At 57.9% G+C, this 22355-nt stretch overlaps 2 protein-coding genes across 2 annotated transcripts; both read right to left on the bottom strand.

The window, feature by feature from the left end:
- Positions 1-2098: 2098 nt before the first annotated feature.
- On the bottom strand, positions 2099-12967 carry PCDH12 (protocadherin 12). Its single transcript, XM_063168464.1, has 4 exons — positions 9913-12967; positions 9380-9474; positions 8077-8276; positions 2099-2882 (listed from the first exon to the last, which is right to left on the bottom strand). The coding sequence occupies exons 1-4, from the start codon at positions 12814-12816 to the stop codon at positions 2518-2520; spliced, it is 3564 nt and encodes a 1187-aa protein (XP_063024534.1). The 5' UTR covers positions 12817-12967; the 3' UTR covers positions 2099-2517.
- A 5505-nt stretch (positions 12968-18472) lies between these two features.
- SMIM33 (small integral membrane protein 33) lies at positions 18473-21629 on the bottom strand. The gene is made up of 2 exons (XM_063168465.1): positions 21549-21629; positions 18473-21112 (listed from the first exon to the last, which is right to left on the bottom strand). The coding sequence occupies exon 2, from the start codon at positions 21094-21096 to the stop codon at positions 20713-20715; it is 384 nt and encodes a 127-aa protein (XP_063024535.1). The 5' UTR covers positions 21097-21112; positions 21549-21629; the 3' UTR covers positions 18473-20712.
- Positions 21630-22355: the final 726 nt, after the last annotated feature.

Here is a 22355-nt window from a genome sequence, read left to right as displayed (position 1 = left end):
AAGTCCTCACAGTGCCCCTGCTACCAGCACAGTGTAGGCTGACTCTGTGTTGCCATTATGGCAGTTTATTCTGATTCAGACCTGGGCAAGCAAGAGAGGGAATTGTCATCATTGGGCAGAGTTTTTTATGGGATGTGACAGATCCACCTGTAGCAGTGAGGTGACAGCTGTCCCCAGCCATCCTGCACCATGTCAGTGTCCTTCTGTCCTCACTCCTGCTCCTGCAGCCCTGGCAGGGAGCTGCTCCCACCTCTCTGAGACACAGTGAGCAAGGTTTGCTTCGAAATCCATCGTGTCCCTGTTTGCTGAGCACGCCAGCTCATTTTCAGCAGAGTGGATAAGGGATGCTCCCAGCGGGAAGGCACCGCTGGCAGGCAGCAGCAGCAGGCAGCTGGTGTGATAATTTCCTCCACTGGGGCAGCTGAATCCGGAAAAAGGCATTTGTTCACACCAGTTTAAACTGGTTCAAGGGCATCTGTGCAAGCTGCCCAGCTTCCTGTGGCCCTGGTGCTCTGTGTAGATCAGGCTCTGCAAAACAAAGGCAATGGCCCCATCCTGAACTTCTCCAGCAGCAAGGGAGGGGCACAGCCAGCCCTCAACACATCTGATTGTTCTCCTGGTCTGCTCTCTCCTTCTGCTCAGACCAAACTTTCTTAGACCATTTCCTTTATCAAGCAGGATACAAGGAGCAGGAAATTCCTGGGGTGGATTTCCTATGCTGTGATAATCCAGAGCGCGCTTACGCATCGCTCGGGATGGGAGAGGGGCTGGGGGGGCTGAAAGCAGTTTGCACAATCAGGAAATTGAAGCAAGAGGGAGGAATTTGTCTCCTTTTAAACCTGCTTGTTATTAGGTATTTTTGTGTAAGGACTTTCCTCTGACAGGGACATCAAAGAACTTTGCAGAGGTTGTGCTGGCTGTTTGTCCTTCTGCCTGTGCTCCCAAGGTGCAGAGGAATCCCACAGGGCTCAGTCACAAAACCCTCCCTCATGGTTTGCACAGCTGCATCTCAGTTAGAATCTGGCTCTCTGACATTGTGTTGGTGCGAGAACTTGTTTTGTTTGTAAAACAAACCAGCAAGAGATTTGTGTTAGCAGAGCAGCAGCACGAGCTAGCCAGGCCAAACCCATCCATGGATGGATGCCAGACATGGGCTCATCTGTACAAGCATTTTGGAGACTAGAAATAAAACAACATTTTGGATATTAAAAAGTCCACCTGGGGAAATCTCACTCTATTGTTCTTGTCATTTAGCCCCAAGAGCAACAGAAAGAGGTAACTTTCTCATTTGCTGTGCTTTAAATGCTCTGTGTGATTGTCTGGTGCTGTGGCTCGGGTGTGTACACAGCTGAAGCTGGGAATGTCACCTCCAGGTACATGGAAAAGAACAGGGGTAGGGTACCCTGAGGTGGTCCAGGAGAGCCCAGAAGCCCTTACCTGCCATCCCCACACTGCTGCATGAGCCCATGTGTCAGCACCACCCTTCTCTTCTCCAGGAGTGCAGAGGCACAGAGACCTGTGTGCTTCTTCCTTTGTCACCAATACCTTGGTTTCCCCACCCATGCTATTATCCCAAAACTGTCTTACAGCTCCCAGACTGACAGATCAAAGTGAAAACCCATAAAAAGGGTGAAGCTTGTGACTGAATATTTCAAAACAGTGTTTTCACACTTCCTTTTTCCCAGGTTACCTTTGGCAGACTCCAGCCATCTGGTGTCTGCTTTTGGATAAGGACTGTGCTCCAAAATCCAATGGCCTCAAAGGAGAGAACAGAATAGAATGGAATCATTAGGGCTGGAAAAGACCTTTGAGAACATCAAGTCCAACCTGTGATTGATCCTCACCTTGTCACCCAGCTCAGAGCATTGAGTGCCACATCCAGTCCTTATGGAGAAGGAAGTGGTGGGCACTTGGAGCAGCCATAGGAGAGATGCCAGTGCTGATTTTGGGGGCTTTTAAAAAATGCCAACTTCCCAGTGGCAGAACCACAGAAGCTGGAAGGACCCATGGGAGACAACAGGCTCATCTCCCCTTCCCCAGCTGCCATTTCAGGCTTTCTGCACATATATTATGTCAGCTCCACTGCTGACAGAGAGGGTAGTGTTAGAAAAAAACAGTTTTATTTAAATAACTGAAACCCTGGAGCCCAGCTGCAGCAGTGTCCGTGACAGGTATTTTCACAGTCTGTGATCACATGGATGTATCTCACTGTGCTGTGGTTGTTCTCACAACCCCCTTGCCTGGGCCTGTCCTGGGAGGAAAGGCCCTCCTGCTGCTGGGTGGGATGGGAGGCTGGCAGAGCACTGGGAGTGCAGGGTGGGAGAGGAGGAAGGCAAGGACAGGCAGCTGGAGGGGAACTAAAGGTGAAATCAGTTGTGGAGAAATTCGATGGGGCGAGGCAAAGGAAGGAATACACCTGTCTAGGCATGGGTCATACAGTGACCCTGCTGGGGCTGGGGATAGGGCTGGACACCCCAAACCTCTGAGTGTTCTCTCCCTGCCACAGCCACAGAGCTGCTACAGCCCTGGAGCAGCATCCCCCAGGCCGAGGCCGTGCCCACGGGCCGACAGCTGCCGCAGCAGCCCCGCGCCCGCCTCGCTGTGCACCTGCACCTTCTGGGACAGGATCATCTCAAACAGGGTGCTCATCTCCGACAGGAAGGTGCTGGCCAGCCTCGTCCCACTGCCACCAGGGTCAGCCCCAGCACCTTTGCCAAAGGTCTCAAAGGTCCTCGGTGTCTCCTGCCGTGCAGCCTCCTCATCCTCGGCGGAGCGCGGCGAGTCGGGGCAGAAGACGTTGTCCTTGTAGCTGCCGGTGAGGGGCAGCGACAGCCGGGCCACCCACTCTGGGTCTGCTGCTGTCAGCCTCTTGAGGGCCAGCTCTGGGGAGGGACAGCACAGCAGAGAAAAGGGGGGAAATAAATTGATAAAAATATTGATAAATGAAAATATCTAAAATCAGCTGAGAGGCATGACGGTAAACAGATCACCGGTGACACCATGCAAACCAGCAGCTAAAAAAAGCCACAATAGAACTGGTTTGAAACTATGGGGGGTTTTGTTTTGTTTTTAATATAATATATAATAGCCATTTTAATATAATAGCCATTAGAATCACTGTGCATTCTCATTTGTTGCAGTCTCAATTGGCACTTCACTAAATTGTTAGCAAAGCCTGAGAGAGGGAGGGTTCAGGACTGGCTGAAGGGGAGCAGACAATGAAAAGCTTTCCAGGGGGAAGTGTTGGACACAAAGATAGTGGACTTCCCTTCAGGGTCACTCCAGGGTGGGAATTTGCTGCTAAGGAGGCAGATTGAGACCGAAAAGAAATGGGTTACTGGGAAAACAATAACACCAGAATGAAATTCTGGATTATAAAATGCACAGCTGGATGGTTGGAGACTGGGACTGAACAATTGAGCTCTAAAGTAGTTGTTCCTCGATTGGAAACAGCTGAGGAGCAGGGGGAGCCTGGGCTGGGGGCTGGGGCAGGCTCGTTAGTGCAGCAGTAATTTGATTGTGGCCCACAATGGGCAACTGGAATCACACAGAGGACTCAGGGTATTCCCTGCTGGCAGGGAGGCACAGCCAGGGTGGATTGTTACTGGGTCTGATTAGGGGAATTACACACAAATCTGATTATGCATCTGTGGGAGAGGGAGCTGAAACCACACCAGCAGGGAAAACTCTGGAGATGAACCCAGGAGTGATCCAGGCTGACACAATGGAGACCCCAAGAGCTGGGGGTTGCTGCTCCTAAGGAAGCAAGTGCTCTCCAGGGATCTGACTGCAACCTGTCATTAGTCTGAGGAGATATGCGCCAGCAGAGGAAATCTTTATGCTTAAAATAGTGTTGGCAAGAGAAGAAGTGATTATAGATGTCCATGAATAAACATCTCCTGGAAAATAAAGGAAGGACCCCATAGCAAGGAGAGCCTGGAATAGCTTCCTCGTCAGACAGCAGGAAGGGGAACAGGGATTCTTGTTTTTTGAGGTCTCTGGTAAACAAGAGTCCGTGCTGTGGTGCACAGAGGCTGCATTCCAGCCCCTCATTGTTTCTTCCCAAAGCACATCCCAGAACCTCAGGGGAGTTCAGAGCAACCAGCCAGTTTAGGGAAGGTGTTGGAGCAGCAAAACCTCACTGGTAACTAAACCCAGCAGTCCCAGGGTGGCAAGGGCTGGTGTCACTGTAGTAATAATAATTGTGTGGCTCTGACTAAAAAGTGGCATCTGAAAGGAGGGTCCCCATTCCAATGCTCTTGTCCTGCTAATTCCAGAGGGTGGTCAATACCCTGCCACAGCTGGGACCTGGGATCTGCAGTGAGTGACTGAGACAAGGCTCCTCCCTCAGCCAGCCAAGCAATTGCTCCTTTTCCTCTGGAAAACAACTGCCCTGGCATGGGCTGGGGGAGAGAGCTGGCACTCCAGCCTGGTAAGCAGAAAAGGGCAGGTACATCCCTTAGATTTTTGTTTCAGCTGGAGTCCCAAAATTCTTTTGTGTTGCTTCACATCCAGGGTTTCTTTCTGCAATCTTAGTATTTGAGTTGCAGTGACTGCTCCTTGAGACACCACCCAAGTGTGAAGTGTGCTGCAGGTTTTGCTGTAAAATATGCAGTTTTCTCCTCCCCAGTCTGCACGAAGCCACCTCATTCCCTGAATATTTGGCTGCCTCAGCTCTGGAGCAGGGCACAACTGGTCTGCTCTCTGCAGGGAGAGCTGGGCTGACGGTCCCATGGCCATGAAAACCTCATAATTAGGTATGTTTAATTTGACCAATAACTCTTTACTGCCTTGTTTTAATGGTGTTTGGGGAGCAGGGGTTGTTTTTATCATCCATAAAGTTCTATCTCTCATCTGCTGCTGGGAGTGCTGTGCTGGGCTGCTGGGGGATCAGAGCTAACAGACGGTGCTGCGAGTTCATCCCACAACATCAACAATCCCAGAGCTGCCCGGGATTGCAGTCCCCCCGCTGGGAACAGCACAAAGGCCCAGCCAGCCTCAGCCAGCTGTTAGGATGCTCCTGAGCACCAGCAGTGCTTCCTTCCTCCCTCTCAGGATGCAAGTCCACGGCTCTGTTTGTGTCTGGGAGAGGAGGAAGGAGCCCGGCAGCTCTGGCGGCTGCGCTCGGCCGTCTGTGCAGGCAGCTCTGGGCTCCTGGGGAAGGTTTGCAGCTCTGGGCTCCTTGGGAAGGGTTGCAGCTCTGGGCTCCTGGGGAAGGTCTGGGCTCCTGGGACAGCTCTGGGCTCCTTGGGAAGGTTTGCAGCTCTGGGCTCCTGGGGAAGGTTTGCAGCTCTGGGATCCTGGGGAAGGTTTGAAGCTCTGGGCTCCTGGGGAAGGTCTGGGCTCCTGGGCAGGCAGCTCTGGGCTCCTGGGACAGCTCTGGGCTCCTGGGACAGCTCTGGGCTCCTTGGGAAGGTTTGCAGCTCTGGGCTCCTTGGGAAGGTTTGCAGCTCTGGGCTCCTGGGGAAGGTTTGCAGCTCTGGGATCCTGGGGAAGGTTTGAAGCTCTGGGCTCCTGGGGAAGGTCTGGGCTCCTGGGCAGGCAGCTCTGGGCTCCTGGGACAGCTCTGGGCTCCTGGGGAAGGGTTGCAGCTCTGGGCTCCTTGGGAAGGTTTGCAACTCTGGGCTCCTGGGGAAGGGTTGCAGCTCTGGGCTCCTGAGGAAAGTTTGCAGTTCTGGGCTCCTGAGGAAAGTTTGCAGTTCTGGGCTCCTGAGGAGGGTTTGCAGCTCTGGAACAGATCAGCCTCTAGGCAAGGCCAGCAGGAATCCATACAGCCTCAGCATTCCCTGCTGGCATGGAGCTGCAATGGGGATGTGGCACTGGGGACATGGGTCACTGGTGGACATGGCAGTGCTGGGGAACAATGGTCTGGGAGGGCTTTTCCAGATCTAATGATCATATGGAATCCCAGGACTTTGGCCAACTGGATGATTGTCCTGTCAGATCCAAGGATCATGGGAGATGGCACTTCATGGATCAGCCTCACCATAGCTCTGATTTTCCATCCTTGTGTGGGCAGGACTGGACCCAGAGCTGCTGGGCAGCTCCCCCAGTCCCTTTTCTGGGATCAGGGCATGTCAGTGCACCTGGGATGGAGCTGGGCTCCTCTTGGTTCCCTGCTCTTGGCTGCAGAACCTCAGAACCCAAGGAAGCTTTTAGGTCTCAGCCTTTCCTTTGTTTGCTCCTTACTGGAATAAAAGAGCAGGGAGGCAAAGGGGGAGAAGCAGCAGGTTCTACCTTCAGCACCAAAAATGCCCAGCTCTGGAATTCAAACCACCCCAGCAGCAAAGCTCAAGGAGTTTCTTTTCTGTGGAGGAGCACAGAGGCTCCACAATGAAATTTCTGCTACAGGACATGAGTCAGCCCAACTCTTTCAAATTGAAATGCCAAGAGAGGAGATTTTTAGAACAAATCAATAAAAGGAACATGTAGAAAATGTCAGGCCCAGATGGTATTCACCCCGGAGTGCCAGAGGAACTCAGTTATGAAATTGCCTGGTTTATTAGCTGCTGTTCATTAACTACTGCTTCAAATGAATGCAGGATCAGAGGGAGGGGAGGTGGAAATGGTGACAGGAGTTTTTAAGTATGTGAAGGTGAACCCAGCCCAGGCAGATTCAGAGAAATCCTTCTGTGCAAGGCTCAGCAGAGAGAGCCATGGAGCTGCTGCTCCCTGAGGAACCACCTGACATTGTCACATGGGGAATTGTGTTCTGAAATTTGGAAGGGCTGCATGGAGAGTCCTGGATGGCTCTGGACAAGGGTCTGCAGTGCCAGGACAAGGGAATGGCTTCCCAGAGCCAGAGGGCAGGGCTGGATGGGATATTGGGAATGAGGAATTGTTCCCTGGCAGGGTGGGCAGGCCCTGGCACAGAGTGCCCAGAGCAGCTGGGGCTGCCCATGGATCCCTGGCAGTGCCCAAGGCCAGGCTGGACATTGGGGCTGGAGCAGCCTAGGACAGTGGGAGGTGTCCCTGCATGGCAGGGGTGGCACTGGATGGACTTTAAGGTCCCTTCCCACCCAAACTGTTCCAGAATTCAATTCTGTGAAGGCAGAGGTCACCTGAGCTGATGGAACAGCACCAGCCAGGCTTGCAGGGGACCTGAGCTGTGCCTGAATTTACAGCCAGGTTCTGTAGGGACTAATATGTGTTAAAAGCTGGGAAGTGAGGGTAGGAATAATTAATCTTCCTCACCAAGGGAGGTCATTAGCAGAGTCCCAGAGTATCTGCTCAACACAGTGATAAATGATATGGCAAGGGGACAATGTTGGTGTTGACTCCACTAAAACACCCAAAAGCAGAGGGTTGCTGAAGGACCTGATAATGCTGACTGCCATGAGCAAAGTGTGGCTGGTGAATTTCTGTGTCACCAACTGTCAGATAATTGTCACAGGGAACAACAACCTGTCATGTGTTGACGGCTCTCCCTCCACGCAGAGGAGGGATTTGGGAGCCACAACAAACAGAGCTCAGCGTGGAGCTTGGGCAGGACAGGAATTAGGAACACACAAGAAAACCTCCTTGTACCCCCAGTGGATCCTAAACACTGCACAACAATTCTGGTCACACATCTCAAAAAAGATAAAATTAGGAGCAGGTTGGTCACAAGAGATGAAGAGGAAAGAGGACCCAGTGGGGCTCTGAGGGTAGATAACATCTTGAGGGGTTTGACAAGGACAAGTGTCCACCTTTCTCACTCTGCACAGACCAGGAGACCACGAAGGGAGGGCTCAGGCCAGCATGGGAAGCAGTTCACCAACTGCAATGTGCAACTGGCCCTCACCCCTCAGCAATGACAGAGGCCAAGCTCACACGTCCATGGGAGGGAAGAGCAGCCATAAACACATGGAAAGATCCAATGTGAAGCTCAGCAAGTCCCTTGGCCTGCTACCAAAAGCCTGCGATGGCCCAGACATGCTGCCCCAAGCACTGCCCCTGCCAGAGCCTCTCTGGGAGGTGCGACATGCCCTGGCTGCTGCAGGACCTCCTGGATAGGGTGAGTGTGGGTTACCTGAGGATATCCCACTGCTGCAGCCCCCCCAGCCCCAGCCTGTCCCAGCAGCGAGGTCACCTCACCTGCCTGTGGCTCCAGGAGGGTCTCCAGCTCCTCTCCCACGAGCTGCTGCACGGAGAGCTCGAAGGCGCTGTCGCAGTCGCGGTCGCCGGCCTCGCTCTCGCCGTGCCCGCTGTCCTTGGTGCTCAGGCAGTCCGTGTCCAGCCCTGTGTCCAGCCCTGTGTCCAGCCCCGTGTCCAGCCCCGTGTCCAGCCCCGCAGCCCTGCCAGGGGTCACAACACCCAGGTCACTTCAGCCCCAGTGAGCCTTTGGAAGGGTCTCTATCTCCCCAAAATGCCCCAAAGAGAGGCTCTGGGCAGCCTCCCCACGCACCACCCACAGAACCAAAGGCATTTTGAGTGCCCATCAGTTGATGAGGTTTGGGGAGTTGCTCCACATTTCTTGCCTGAAAGGGTTTTTATCCTTCTGCAGCAAGATCAGAGAACCACAGAAGGGTTGGAAGGGACCTTAAAGCCCATCTCATTCCACCCCTGCCACGGGTAGGGACACCCTCCATAATCCCAGCTTGCTCCAAGCCCAGTCCAACCTGGTCTGGAACATTTCCAGGGGTCTAGGGGCATATCCTGAGCAAACAGGGACTTGCTGGCTCCTCCCCATTAATTCAGAGGAGCTTTCCCCTGCAGGACCAAGTGAGGAGCACCCCAGATACCCTGGAGCTGCTCTCCCTCCCTCTCCATCCTCTGCAGCTGCAGGTGAGAAAGGTGGAGAAAGCTGTGTCTGCCCATGGCCTGGCCAGGTGGGGACAGGGGGACACAGCAAGGCAGCGATGAAGACTCAGCATCCTCAGGAGTGTGCACCCAGAGCACACAGCATAATTTAATGGGAACACCATGAAGTTTGGGGATATCTTTGGCACACAGCTGGGATATCTCAGTGCCTCCAGCCCTGCTGCAGTTCCTCACTCATCTGCCCCCGGCACAGGGTCAGGTGTCCCAAACTCATGTTGACAGGCACTAAGAAAGCGTCCAGAGCTATGAGAACACTCATCCTTGTGCTGCTGCCTCCAGAGCTGGGCCCCTCTGTGCTCCTGAGCACCCAGAAGCATCAGAGTTCTTGGCAAGGGATGGCTCATGGCCATGGAAGAGCTCAGGTGAGTATGGAGGGACCTGCCAAAGGTACCCCAGGAAGGAGGCAAAGAGCAGCTGGATACCACTGAGGAGCACAACCTGCCCCTGAAGGGAGAACCTCCAAACTCAGGAGATGAGGCTTTTCCTTGTGTGACTCTTCCCCTGGAGGTTTTAGCCTGGTGGGGCTGGGGCAGGGGAAGGGGGCGTGGGGAAGGGAAGTGCTGGGAGCCAGCCTTACCTGCTGCCGTTCTTGGCCGTGTACTTGTTTCCCCTGTAGTTTGTTTTGGGCTGGAACTGGCCCTGGTGCAGCAGGGAGAGCAGCTGGGATATTTGCTGCAAGGCAGGAAAAGCCTGTTGAGCCCCGGGCCGGCCACTCAAGCTGCTTCCTGCCAGGACGTCCCTCCGAGCCCCCCGGCCTTTTTATAGCGTTTCCTCCTCCTGCAGATGGCTCAGCATCCCCACACCGGGGAAAAACAAGCGCTGGGCAGCCCACCTGGGCCCGAGCTTCCCCCGCAGCCCTCCTGCTGTCCCTGTCCCTGGGATTGTCCCTTTGTCACACCCTGTGCCAGCCCCGCTCCCGCCTGTCCCGCTGGGGTGACCCTGCTGGGGTGACCCTGCTGGGTGAGGGGATGCTCATCCTACCCAGGCCTGGGGAAGAGACCAAGCAAAGACCCTCAGGCTGCCCATTCCCACCGCGCCAGGGTGGGCACGGCCCGAGCAAGGAAGGGCTGGGGGTGCCCACACGCCAGGAACGCCCGGAGCGGCTCCTACCTGCACTGGGGGCGACTCCATGGCGAACTCCCCGGTCGGGCTCTGCTCCGCCAGGGCCACCAGCGACAGCCGGACCAGGCTCCTGAGGATCTGCTGGTGGGGCTGGGGCTGCCCGGGTCCCCCCGCACCCACGGGCGGCTCGGCTGGCACTCGGGGCTCTCCCATGGGTGGCTTCACCAAGCTCTTGCCGTGCGGCGGTGCCTCCGCGGGGCCCGCAGCCTCCCTCACGGCGTGCTTGGTTCTGTGGGGCGGGCAGAGCCGGCGCTGCAGGACGGGCAGCTCCAAGGTGCCCTGCTGCTCCTCCGAGCCCTTTTGTGTCCTCTGATTCCTCAGGGTCCTGTAGAGAGTGGGCGTGAGGTGCAGGGGAGCCTGCGGGGACTCCCCGGTCGCAGGGGTGGCCGTGTCGGGCTGCTCCTCCTGGCAGGCCCGGGGGGGCTCGGGCTCCCGGGGGCGGCCCCGGAGCAGCGGCACCAGGTGGATGTCGGCCTTCTGGATCTGCCTGTGCGGCTTCTTGAGCTGCTGCTGCCTGCGGGCGTCCTCCGCCTCCCGGCAGTTGTAGGCCATGCCGTCCTTCTTGTCCTTCTTGCGCAGGGACAGGGTGAGCGCCAGCAGCAGCACGCAGCCGCCCAGCAGAGCGGCCAGGCAGATGAGCAGCAGCACGGACAGGCTGGGCCAGCCGGCATCCCGCGCTGACATCTTGGAGAAGGCGCCGTGCCGCCGGAACAGCAAGCGGAGCCGGGCCAGGGTGTGCAGGGGGGTGTCCCCCTGGTCACTCACCCGCACCAGCAGCTCCCGCTGGCTGCCGGCCAGGCTGCTGGCATTGCTGGCGTTGAGGGACACCTGCCCCAGCAGCGGGTCCAGGATGAAGAGCCCGGCATCATCCCCACCCACCAGATCATACCGAAGAGCCCCGTTGGTGCCGGAGTCCACATCCCGGGCCACGATGGTGAAGAGGAAGGGGTTGGCAGGGCACGACATGAGTGTGGAATTGGTCACTGCCACAGCCCCCTGGGTGCTCCCATTCCCAGGGACCACCCAGCAGCAGCCGGTGTCCACATTGACCAGGACAGAGAGCGTGGCCACCCCTCCCACCAGTGCTGGCGTGGTGATGATGGGTGCGTTGTCATTCCGGTCAAGCACAGCCAGCCTGATGGAGATGTTGGATGCCAGCTTGGGATGCCCTCCATCCTCTGCTGTCACCAGGAACTCCAGGCTCCTCACCTGCTCATAATCAAAAGCTTGAAGGGCAAAAATGTCTCCAGTGATGGGGTCGACTGAGACCAGCCCCAAAGCAGAGGGGTCCAGGATCCTGTAGGTGACTTTCCCGTTGGAGCCCAGGTCAGGGTCAGTGGCACGGACAGTGAGCAGGAAGGCAGGTGCTTCACCATTCTCCGCAACAGCAGCCTCGTAGGCAGCCTTCTCAAAGGCTGGGGCGTTGTCATTGACATCACTGATGCAGATGGTGAGGTGTTTCAGCACGGCCAGGGACAGGTCCCCCATGTCCCGCACCACCAGCGTCAGGTTGTACTCGGCGCGCCGCTCGCGGTCCAGCGAGGCGTTGGTCAGCAGCGCGAAGCTGTGGCTGTTGGTCCTCTTCAGCCTGAAGTGCTCGTAGCCCTGGCTGAGGGAGCAGAGCACTTGCCCGTTGCTTCCCGAGTCAGGGTCGCTGGCTGTCACCAGGGCCACAAAGCTGTCCTTGGGGAGGGCCTCGGACAGCACGGGCTCCCGCGCGGCCCAGGTGACGTGGACATCAGGAGCGTTGTCATTGACATCCAGGACCTTGACCAGGACCTTGCAGTGTGCCGGGATGGGGTTGGCGCCCAGGTCCCGCGCCTGCACGTCCAGCTCGTAGGCGTGGGTCTCCTCGTAGTCTAGAGGGAGCCTCAGGAAGATGCTGCCCGTGCGGGTGTCGATGCTGAAGGTGCTCAGCACCTCGGGGGGCGCGTGCCTGCTCAGGCTGTACTCGATCTCCCCGTTGGGACCCTGGTCAGGGTCAGTGGCCGTGACGGTCACAAGGAGGGTCCCGGGCTGGGCGTCCTCCCGAACCTCCACCGTCAGGGAGCTCTCTGCAAACACAGGGTTGTTGTCATTGGAGTCGAGGACAATGACTTTAATCAAAGCAGTACCTGATTTTGGTGGCTCCCCATGATCTGTGGCCGTCAGCACGAGGTCAAAGGAGGAGTGCAGCTCCCGATCCACCTCCTTAACCACGACAAGCTCCGCGTGCCTCGTCCCATCAGAGCTGGAGACGACCTCCAGAGCAAAGTGCTCACTGGGGGAGAGGGCGTAGGAGCAGCGGGCGTTGGGGCCAGCGTCAGCATCCAGGGCTCGATCCAGCGGGATCCGCGTCCGCAGGGATGCGCTCTCTGAGATCTCCAGCTCCAGCTCGGGCGTGGGGAACCGCGGCGCGTTGTCATTGATGTCCATCACCTGAACCTCCACGTGGATCAGGGCCGGGTTCTGGGCAGCCAGCACGTCGAAGGACACCCAGCAGGGATCACTGTGGCGGCACAGCTGCTCCCTGTCCACCCGCCCGGCCGTGCTGAGCACCCCATCCCCGCTGCCCACGTGCAGCGGGAACCTGCCGGGGGTCTCCATCAGCTGGAAGGTCTCGGCCGCCTCGCCGCTCTCGCCGCCCTCAAAGTGCTCGGCCAGGCTCCCTATGACAGTTCCTGGGGGCACCTCCTCCAGCACCCGGTACTGCACCGTGAACGTGGCCACCTCCTGGGCATCGGCGCTCAGGAACAGGTACCACCACCAGAGCGCCGGCAGCCGCAGCGCCGAGCGGCTCAGCCCCAGCACGCTGCTGGCAGAGCCCCCGCGGCCCCGCCGCGCTGCCATGGGCTGTCCCGCCGGCCACCGCATCCCCGCAGAGTCCTCAGGGCCACCGCAGGGCCTCGCCATCCTCTGCCATCTCCGAGGGCCGTGGGCTCCAGCCAGAGCTTGGAAAGGAGGGGAAGTCACAAGCAGGGCTGGTGGCTGTTCCCCGCGCTGCCATCACCGGGGCTCCCCGGCCGGGACAGCCCGGAGCGGAGGGACCGTCCCCGGAGCAGCCACCGGCCGGCTGGCCGGGCTGGGGATGGAGCGGCAGACATCCTATGGAAACCCCACCTACAGGAAAAGGGAGGACCGGGCTGGTACAATGCCGGGGCTGGGTGGGGGCTTGTGGGGCGGCACGGGCCCGGCAGTGAGAGGGTGTGGAAGTGCCCTCCGATCCCAGCCTCGGGGCACCGTCACTGCTGTCACCTGCAGAGCACACTGCTCAGAAGGTGATATTCCTGCAGGCCCTGACCCACCACAAGCCTCTTGCGCCTCAGGAAGAGGTGATGGACTCCTGCTTCTTCATTGACGCAAAGCCTTGTTCTTCACACTTCTACATCTCAGACTTTGACATTTTCCCTAAATCCAAGTGCAATCCCTGCTCCTTGCTCTGCCTTGGGAGGGCGATGAGCCCAAGTCACCTTTCCCAGTACAGAGGTGCTGATGTCACCAGTTCCAGCTGGACACACCAAAATGAGCTGATGAATCAGCAGGAGCGTGGCCACGCCAAACACAGGCGGGAGGGCACGAGGGAAGGAGGGAGGTGCTGGCAGACACAGCCTGTGTCCGTTCAGGCCTCTCCCCATCCCTGCATCCGGCTGTCCTGGCTGCTCCCTCTCTTGGCACGTGCTCCATCCCAGCTTGGCTCAGCACTGATTTCCCTGGCGTCACTCCTGCACCATCAAATCCCTTCTTGGCCTTATTTCAGCACCTCACCCTGAGCCCCCACCTTCAGGCTGCCCAGCTGTTGCAGCAGTATCACCACAGCTGGCCAGCTGTGCACACACAGGTAGCACAGCCTGAAGGTGTTCCACGTATTCCTCCTGAGCCTGCAGAGGCCCCAGGCCCCAGGCTGGGTTTGCTTTGGTCTCGAGGTGACAGAAGGCATTCAGAACAGGGAGGGTCATCTGGAATTTCCCTTGGCTGCTCTGGAGCATTCTCAAGGTGTGGTTGAAGCCCCACCAGCCACAGCATCTTTGTGTCTCCACACCTTCCAGGCAGCCTCCAGCAGCCTTTGGTGTCCTGTCCTCACCCTCTCCTCCTGCTTTTCCAGCCTTGATGGGCACCCCTGTCCCCCCCAGCCTATTCCCATCCCTCCCAGCTCCCCTCACACTCTGGATTTCCCAGGTGAGGTTCTGCTGTCATCAGTTTCCTTTGCCATGGTGAATTTTGGTGTCACAAAGAGCAGCAAAGCCAAAGCCACCGCAGTGCCACGAGCTGTGCCCTCAGCACCGCGGGAGGAAGGGACGGTGCTGCGGGGGGTGGCCGGGGCCCGGTGCTATTCCTGGGCTCGGCCCCAGCTCCAGGTGACCTTTGCCAAGTCATTTCCCTGCTTTGTGCTCGCGCTTCCTCCTGCGCAGCCCGGGGCTCTCCCGGAGGGATGATCCCGCCTGATCCCGCCCGCTCCCGCTGCCCGCGGAGCTCCGGCTGGAGAAGCGGATGTCTCACAGCCCGTGCCCGATTTTGGGAGGGGAGGTGGGAAGGCCACTTCCTTCTGCTGGGGCTGTTATCCCTCCACCTCGCGGGTTTTTAATGCTTTTCCTTTTCAGGGATGGAGCAGAACAGAAGAACCACGCTGGAGCATCACAAGGGAAAGGAAATAAATATGACACCCCAAGACCATGAGAGTTCCCCGAGGAGCCCTGCCTGGGGTTTCCTTGCCCCATCACCTCCCAGTCCCACTGCAGAACCAGCCACTCTCCCCCAGTGCCTGTGTTTAACCCATCACTAACACCACAGGAGGTGAATCCCTCCGACTCCAGCACCCACCTGCCAGATCCCACTTGCTGCCATCCCCACCCCTCAGCTGGGAGGATTCCAAACCTCCAAACCACTCATTTTTCTCCCCAGGTGGGATTTTGAGTACCAGTTCGCTCAGGGAAAGACTGGGAGGAGAAGTCACTGTCACCAGGCTGTGAGGCCCCTGAGCACTGTCCCCAGCCTGGCTGTACAGATCCCAGCACTGGTGACAGGTCTGGCCTGCCCAAGAGGAGCTGGAGGAGCTCCTGCATGAATTATTGATGATTCTTCAGGAATAAACCCCTACAGACCAGGCCTGTGACCCTGAGCCAGCAGAACATTCCCAGCTGGCAGGAGGATGCTGCAAAAGCATGGCTGAGCTGCAAATCAGTGCCGGGGAGGGAGATGGACAGAAAGCTGCAAGAAAATAGGAAAGAAAAACGGGGTCGAGCTGAGACTTGCCAGAAGCACAGGCAGGGAAATGAGATCTGGTGCTAAAAACAAAACGTGTCTCCTCCTGTTTCCTGTTCACACCCCAGCAGGCTCCCAACGTGCTTCAGGACCTCCATGACCACTGCAGTGGCTACAAACACAAAAATCCTCCTCTAAGGTTTAGACTGCACCTGAACCCTTTCATTTAAAGCTCAGGAAGAATTGAATTCTTACAGCACTTCATGCATTCACTGTGTGCAATCACTGTGCTTCCTTCAGCTCCTGCCCGACGCTGTCCGTGCCCAGAGCAGCTGGAAATGCCATTTTCAGGAGTGCCAGCCTGGCTCTCTGCAGCTCAGCTGCTCCCCAGGCTCCAGAGCAGGGCACGGGCGCACCCTGAGCTCCCAGGGGTGCAGAGCTGTGCTGGAGGCACCACTCTCCCTGTCCATCACCTGGCAGAGAGCAGCACCATCAGGTTATTTCAAGCTCCACTGCACAGCTGGAGATGTTCAAACTTTGTCATTTTGGGCTGACACGGTGCTAGCCTGGGACCAGGAGCTGTGCCATAGCACAGCAGGGGGCAGAGGGCAGCTCAAAATGAGAGTGAAGAGGCTTTTTCACATCTAATAATTTTCTCTGATGAAGACAGGCTGAGAGCTGGGGATGTTCACCTGGACAAGAGGGGACTCCGGGCAGACTTTGAAGCCATTTCTAGTGCCCAAGGCCTCCAGAGCTCCAGGAGGGTTTGGGCACCATTTCCAGGGATGCACAGGGTGGGATTGTTGGGGGGTCTGTGCAGGGCCAGGAGCTGGGCTGGATGATCCTTGTGGGCCCCTTCCAACTGTGGATATTCCATGATTCCATGAATTTTCAGCCCTTCAAAGACAGCCTTTAGAAGTGTCACTCCCTTTTCAGTGGCCAGCAATCCCTCCCTGAGCATGAGGTGTGTGAGGAGCAGCTGCACAAGGAGCCCAGAGCCTTCCCCATCCCCAGCTGCCTGCAGGGACCCGCGAGGCTCCCGGGGGCCCTTTCTCAGGAGGGAGGACGTGATTCCCCCTCTCACACCAGGCAGGAGCTCTGCAGGAGGGGCAGGGACCTTCCCTCATCTCCGTACAACCAGCAGGTGACACCGGCTGAAGGTGACACTGGCTGAAGGTGACCTCAGCTGAAGGTGACCTCAGCTGAAGGTGACACCAGCTGAAGGTGACCTCGGCTGAAGGTGACACTGGCTGAAGGTGTGACCTCGGCTGAAGGTGACCTCGGCTGAAGGTGATGCCAGCTGAAGGTGATACCGGCTAAAGGTGACACCAGCTGAAGTGACACTGGCTAAAGGTGAACTTGGCTGAAGGTGACACCGGCTGAAGGTGACCTCGGCTAAAGGTGACACCAGCTGAAGATGACACTGGCTGAAGGTGACACTGGCTAAAGGTGACACCAGCTGAAGATGACACTGGCTGAAGGTGACACTGGCTAAAGGTGACACCGGCTGAAGGTGACACCGGCTGAAGGTGACACCGGCTGAAGATGACACCAGCTGAAGGTGACACTGGCTAAAGGTGACACCGGCTGAAGGTGACCTCAGGTGAAGGTGACACCGGCTGAAGGTGACACTGGCTGAAGGTGACACCGGCTGAAGGTGACACCGGCTGAAGATGACACCGGCTGAAGGTGACACCGGCTAAAGGTGACACCGGCTGAAGGTGACCTCGGCTGAAGGTGACACTGGCTAAAGGTGACACTGGCTAAAGGTGACCTCGGCTGAAGTGACCTCCCCGTGCCTCCTGCTCCATCCTGGGCAGTGCTGCTCATCCTCCCCTTCCATCCCAACCACCCGGGCGTCCTTGCGGGCTCCTGCAGCGCTGCCCGCCCGGGGCTCCCGGTGCCTGCCGCGGCCGGGCGGGCCGGGGAAGGCGCAGCAGCCCCGGCGGTGCCTGCGCTGTGCAGTTGGATCGCTCCACCACGAGAGCCCACTGCTGCTCCGCGCTGGGCTCCGCCGCTGTCCCCGCCTGTCCCCGGCGCCGCCCCAGGGGCTGGGGGTGCTGAGCCCCCCAACCTCTCCCCACGGAGGGGCTGCGATCGCCCTTCCCCCGATGGTCCCGGGGGGCTCCGCCGCCCCCAGCCCTGCAGGGAGCCTTGGGCGATGCTGCAGCTGCCTCCCCTCCATCCTCAGCGGATGCTCTGGGTCCCTCCCTGTTTGGTACGGGTTTCAGGTGCTTCCCTCCGTTTCACAGAATTTTCGGGTGTTTCCCCCGGTTTTGCACAGTTTCAGGGTGTTTCCCTCGCTTTCACACGATTTTAGGGCGTTTCCCTGGGTTTTACACGATTTTAGGCAACACTGCAGCATCACAGCCGAGTCTCCCCCAAACCCCGCTTGTACCCCCGCTAAATCCTCTTTTGGGGGGGTTATAGAGGTGCCTCCCTTCCTGCAGGGCAACACGTTAATTAGGGGGGAAATAAAAGGGGGTGCGGGCAATCCCTGGTGAGGACAGAGTTAATTATGGATGTAGCAGCTCCTGAAAGCTTCCCCAGGCAAAAACCTGGTTTTGAGCAAAGCAGCTCCTGCCTGCCGGGCTCCAGGAGCTGCCCTGCACAGAAGGGACGATAAGGAGAGTTATTGTTGCTCCGTGCTCATAAAAGAATTATTATTAAGGAGGGGAAGAAAGTTGTAAGTGAAGTAAATTGGGCCAGGCTGGGTGTTTGAATAGACAGGAATAATGTTATGGTAATGTCATGCACGGCTCTGCTGCTCCAGGACCCTGACGTGTTTTATAAAGCCCGGTGCTACAAAAAGCAATTCTGTGAGCAGAGAGAGGGAGAGCTGGCCAAAGAGAAATGAGGAGAAGCTGTAAAAATGATGTTTTATTGTGTGGGAGAAAGCAATGAGTTGAGATCTAACCCTTGATGTCCTTCTGGAGGAGAAAGCTGGCAGCATATTGTCGCTCGCTTGTATGATTTAATTTGCTATTCTAAGTCTTACAGTAATTTCTTTCCTGTGCTCCAAAAGCTTGTATCTAGATTTCTGTTTGCAAATGAAACACATGGAAGAACTCCCCAAGGCTGGGGCCTCAGAGCTGGATCTCCCCAGAGTGCAGGGGGCTGCTGACAGGACGGGGGCAGGGGGCACCCAGCAGCACCACCTTCCACTGCCACTGTGATTTGATTTTAGTTTGACAACCCAAAACACCTGAGCACCAGCCCGGGGTGGGCTCCCTGTGCTGCACAGGGTAAGTGATGGATCCGGGCTGTGACATCAATCAGACATTTACGAGTCCCCAGCGGCTGCAAATCAATAAGTGCCAGCAATAATTACCCATTTTGTCTTTCTCTTTATTAATATTTAGACGTTTTTAGTCTTTTCTCTCTAAACATGACGTTTCCCTGCTGTGGGTGTCCTTCAGAGGGAGCTGTCAGGAAAGCTCCTGTTCCTCTAATTGCAGGCTTTGTGCTGGATGGAGCTGCTCCCTGAGCAGGAATGACAGAGCCACCAAAGCTGGGGACGGCTCTGCTGCCTCAGCCTGGGCAGGTGACACTGGCGATGTCCCCAGGGGGAGGGTGCAGCCTCTCTGGGTGTCACAGTGCAGATCTTGTGACGGTCACAAGGGGTCATCTTGTGATGCTCTCCAGCTCTTGGTGGGGGTGACCACAACCCACAGATGCCATTTAAAGAGATCATGGAATGGTTTTGGTTGGAAAGGACCTTCAATCCCATGCAGTGCCATCCCCTGCCATGGCAGGGACACCTCCCACTGTCCCAGGCTGCTCCAAACCCCAGTGTCCAGCCTGGCCTTGGGCACTGCCAGGGATCCAGGGGCAGCCACAGCTTCCCTGGGCACCCTGTGCCAGGGCCTGTCCATGGTCACAGAGAGAATTTCTTAATTAGGAGAAATCCTGGAGGTGATTATCTCCTCAGGGGTGCTGTTAGGGATACAGACATTGCAAACAAAGCCCTCTTTTGACATGGAAAGGGGAGCAGGACTCCACGATTTTCAATGGAAATGACAGCCCTTATCTCCTCTAACATGGGTGTGACAGAGCTGATAATGCCCTATCAGCCCTGGAAAACAAATGGGAACAAATTCGAAACAGAAAACAACCCTCCCAAAAAGTAATATAAATTATGTTTTTTGTGGAGACAAAAAGTTTCCAGCAAGTCCAGCTTTAAAGCAAAAGAAGGGCTGGAAATAAGTGAAAGGGGGGATCCTGGAGCATCTGGCACGTCGGGAATACCTCCAGCTCCTGGTGGGACAGGTAAAGCCATCTCTTGTCCAGCTGTGCCCACAGGGTTTGTGCCAGGGGTCTGAGGGCAGACACAGACCTGGCTTTTCCAGTCTGGGAGAGGTGAAGCTGTATCCTGACTTCTGGGGCTGTCCAGCAGAATAAATCCTCGGGGGGATCTCAGAGGCTGCTCCCTCCCCAGGCTCTGCAGACACCAAGGGCCTGTGCCCACCACGGGAGGAGAAGCTGGGACTGCAGAGACCCCAGGGCTGGACAGGGACCGTGCTCTGACAGCCCCAGGAACCTGCAGGGCTCCGGTTTCACCTCTCCTGATCCCTCTGTGCCACCTCAACAAGGGTCTCCCCAGGGTGACAGAGCCACCTCAGCATCACCCCACTGAGGGTGACAGTGCCAACCCCACCATTGGGACAGCACCCAGGGATGGGGACAGAGAGGTGACCACAGCAAGGGTGACCACACTGAGGGTGACCACACTGATGGTGACCACAGTGGGGTGACCACAGCGAGGGTGACCTCAGGTCTCCCCTTCCTTTTGCACAGAGATGCTGCAGGCTCTGCCCAGCGTCCCACGTGGACTTCCTCTCTGGTGCCAGCACCTCCAGATGTTCAGCCAGCTGTGATGTGCCATTATCACCCCTTGGCCTTTGCTGTGTCACTGCTCTTCTGTCACCCACGTCCACTGGGGGCAGGACACGTGTCCCCTGTCACTGGCTCCACCCAACACGCCATCAGGAGCTGCATCCTCTGCCCTCCTCTCCCCTGGCTGTTTGCCCGAGGGGCCGGGGGGGCTGGCAGGGGCAGGACCATGTTCCAGCCCCCCAGTGTGGGAAAAGGGGCTGTGGCATGAGGCAGAGAGAGGCTGGAAGCTCTTCTGTGACATATAAACAGTGTAATGAGGACACCGTGAGTGTGGAAATATCTTTCACTGGAAAACAATTCCAGATGATGCAACTTCCAGCTACTGCCAGGGGACTGAGCACAGCTCCAGAGCTCCCCAGCTGGGGCAAGGACCCAGGCAGCTCTGCTGGCCACTCCCAGGCAGTGTGGGACAGGTAAAACCAGGGCAGGTAAAACCAGAAGAGATGCTAAAGCTGTCCCACGCAGGCTGAGCCAGCCTCAGAGCCCAGCTGGGACCCAGCTCCTGCCTGGGGACAGTGACACCCCTGAGCTGGACTTCTGGGGCTGGAGATGGGTCTTGAACCTCCTGGCTGACATTCCTGGGGCCAGACACGGGTCTGGGGAGGTGCAGCCTCTGTGAGTGGACAGCAGTGAGTCCTGAGATACCCGAACATCCCGCCCCAGCTTTTCCAGCGGGACACGTCCCTCGAGCCCTGCCTGGGTGCCCAGGCCGTGTCACAGGTAGGTGATCTCGATGACATTGGGCTCAGCACTCCCGAGGGGAAGGTGGTGGCTGCAGGAGCAGTGGCAGGTCACTCCAGCCGAGCCCATCTTGCCGTGGGCATCCAGGCACCTCCACTGTGTGAGGAGCACGGTGTCCATGTGCTGGGCCATGGGCTCGTGGTGCAGCGTGACCTGCACCGTGCGCAGCTGGGGGCCGTAGTGCACCAGCAGCACGATGAACACGGCCAGCAGCACGAAGAGCACCACGATCACCGAGATCACCGGCAGCGCGTCCGATTTCTTGCTCACGCTCCTGACGATGGACACGGGGGTGAAGGCGGCCACGTCCTGGGGCTCGGGCTGTCTCAGCTGGCTGCCGGCCACCGAGGCGTTCATGGCTCAGCGGGGTGACCTGCCACGGGGACAGGGTGGTGACCACCGAGCCGAGCCCGGTCCCGTCCTCGTGTCCTGCCCTCGAGCCCGCAGCTCCCGCACACGTGCAGCTGGCAGGGAATGGGACGGTCCCGTGAGTGTCCCCTCCCTCCCTCGGGCTCGCAGCATGGGGAAGTTTTGGTGCTGAAGTCTGGGGCTCGCAGGATGATGCAATCCCGGCATCCCCTATCCTGGGTGCCTTTGGACACCACACCCGGCTCTTGTGGGGAGCCCCCTGCCCGCCCCTCTCCGCCCCCATCCCCACGGTGCTGATCCAGGACCAAACCCCACGGGGACCTCCCAGGGGGACCCAAGCCCTCGGTAAACACAAGATCCCGTGGAGCCAGCGCGGGTGGGAGCAGGGGGCAGTGAGGAAGGAAGGAAGAAAGAAGAGCCCTGCCAGCCCCCCGGGGTACCTGGGCGTCCCTGCTGCCTGGGGATCATCATCTCCGCCGGCGGGGCGAGCAGCTGGAGCTGCGGGCTGGCTCTCGGGGAAGGTGCAGCCGGACTCACCTCGGAAGTTGCCACGTCACGGCCCGGCCCCGCCGCCGCCGGGGCTCCCGGGGCGCACGGGGAGCGCCCGCTCATCCCGGGGCAGCGCGGCTCCATCCCGCCGCTGCCGCATCAGCGCTGCGACCCGCCTGTCCCCCGGCGGGACAAGCGCCCTTTGTCTGGGGAGAAGCACCTTCCCTGCCTCCCTCCCCCCTTCGGCTGCAGGAAACCTCCCTGCTGCCACCGGCGGGGCGTGAAAATTGAATGCGGAGAAGGAATGGGTGTAAAAAATCCCCTTGGGCATGTGAGCTGTTGGCACAGCCCGGCACGCCCACGCTGTGCTCCGGGCTGGAAGGGCTCTGTCCCCAGGGAGGATGGTCCCCGCCGGGGGTCCCACTGCTGCAGAATTTGCCCATTTGCCAGCACAGCCTGGGGAGCTCTGGTTGCTTTGGGCCTCCAGTTCAATGGTTGGACTCAATGATTTTAGAGGCTTTTCCAACCGAAAGGATTGTGTGAGCTGCTGGGGGTCACAGGCAGGAGCCAGAGCCAGGTCAGGGCTGGCACATCCCTCCCCTCACACAGGTACATCCCCTGGCCCAGGGTGCTGTGTGCCACAGCCTCTGCCCCAGCAGTGACCTTGAGCACATCGCAGAGCAGAAAATATGGATCCCTGAGTTTCAGCCATTACCAAACGCATCTTCCCATCCTTCCACCCCAAAACACCACTGCTC

This window comes from Melospiza melodia, chromosome 14 (assembly GCF_035770615.1).
Source record: "Melospiza melodia melodia isolate bMelMel2 chromosome 14, bMelMel2.pri, whole genome shotgun sequence".
Lineage (NCBI taxonomy): Eukaryota > Metazoa > Chordata > Aves > Passeriformes > Passerellidae > Melospiza > Melospiza melodia.
The sequence above is the reverse complement of the archived record's forward strand: the minus strand, read 5'-3'. Positions and strand labels throughout refer to the sequence as shown.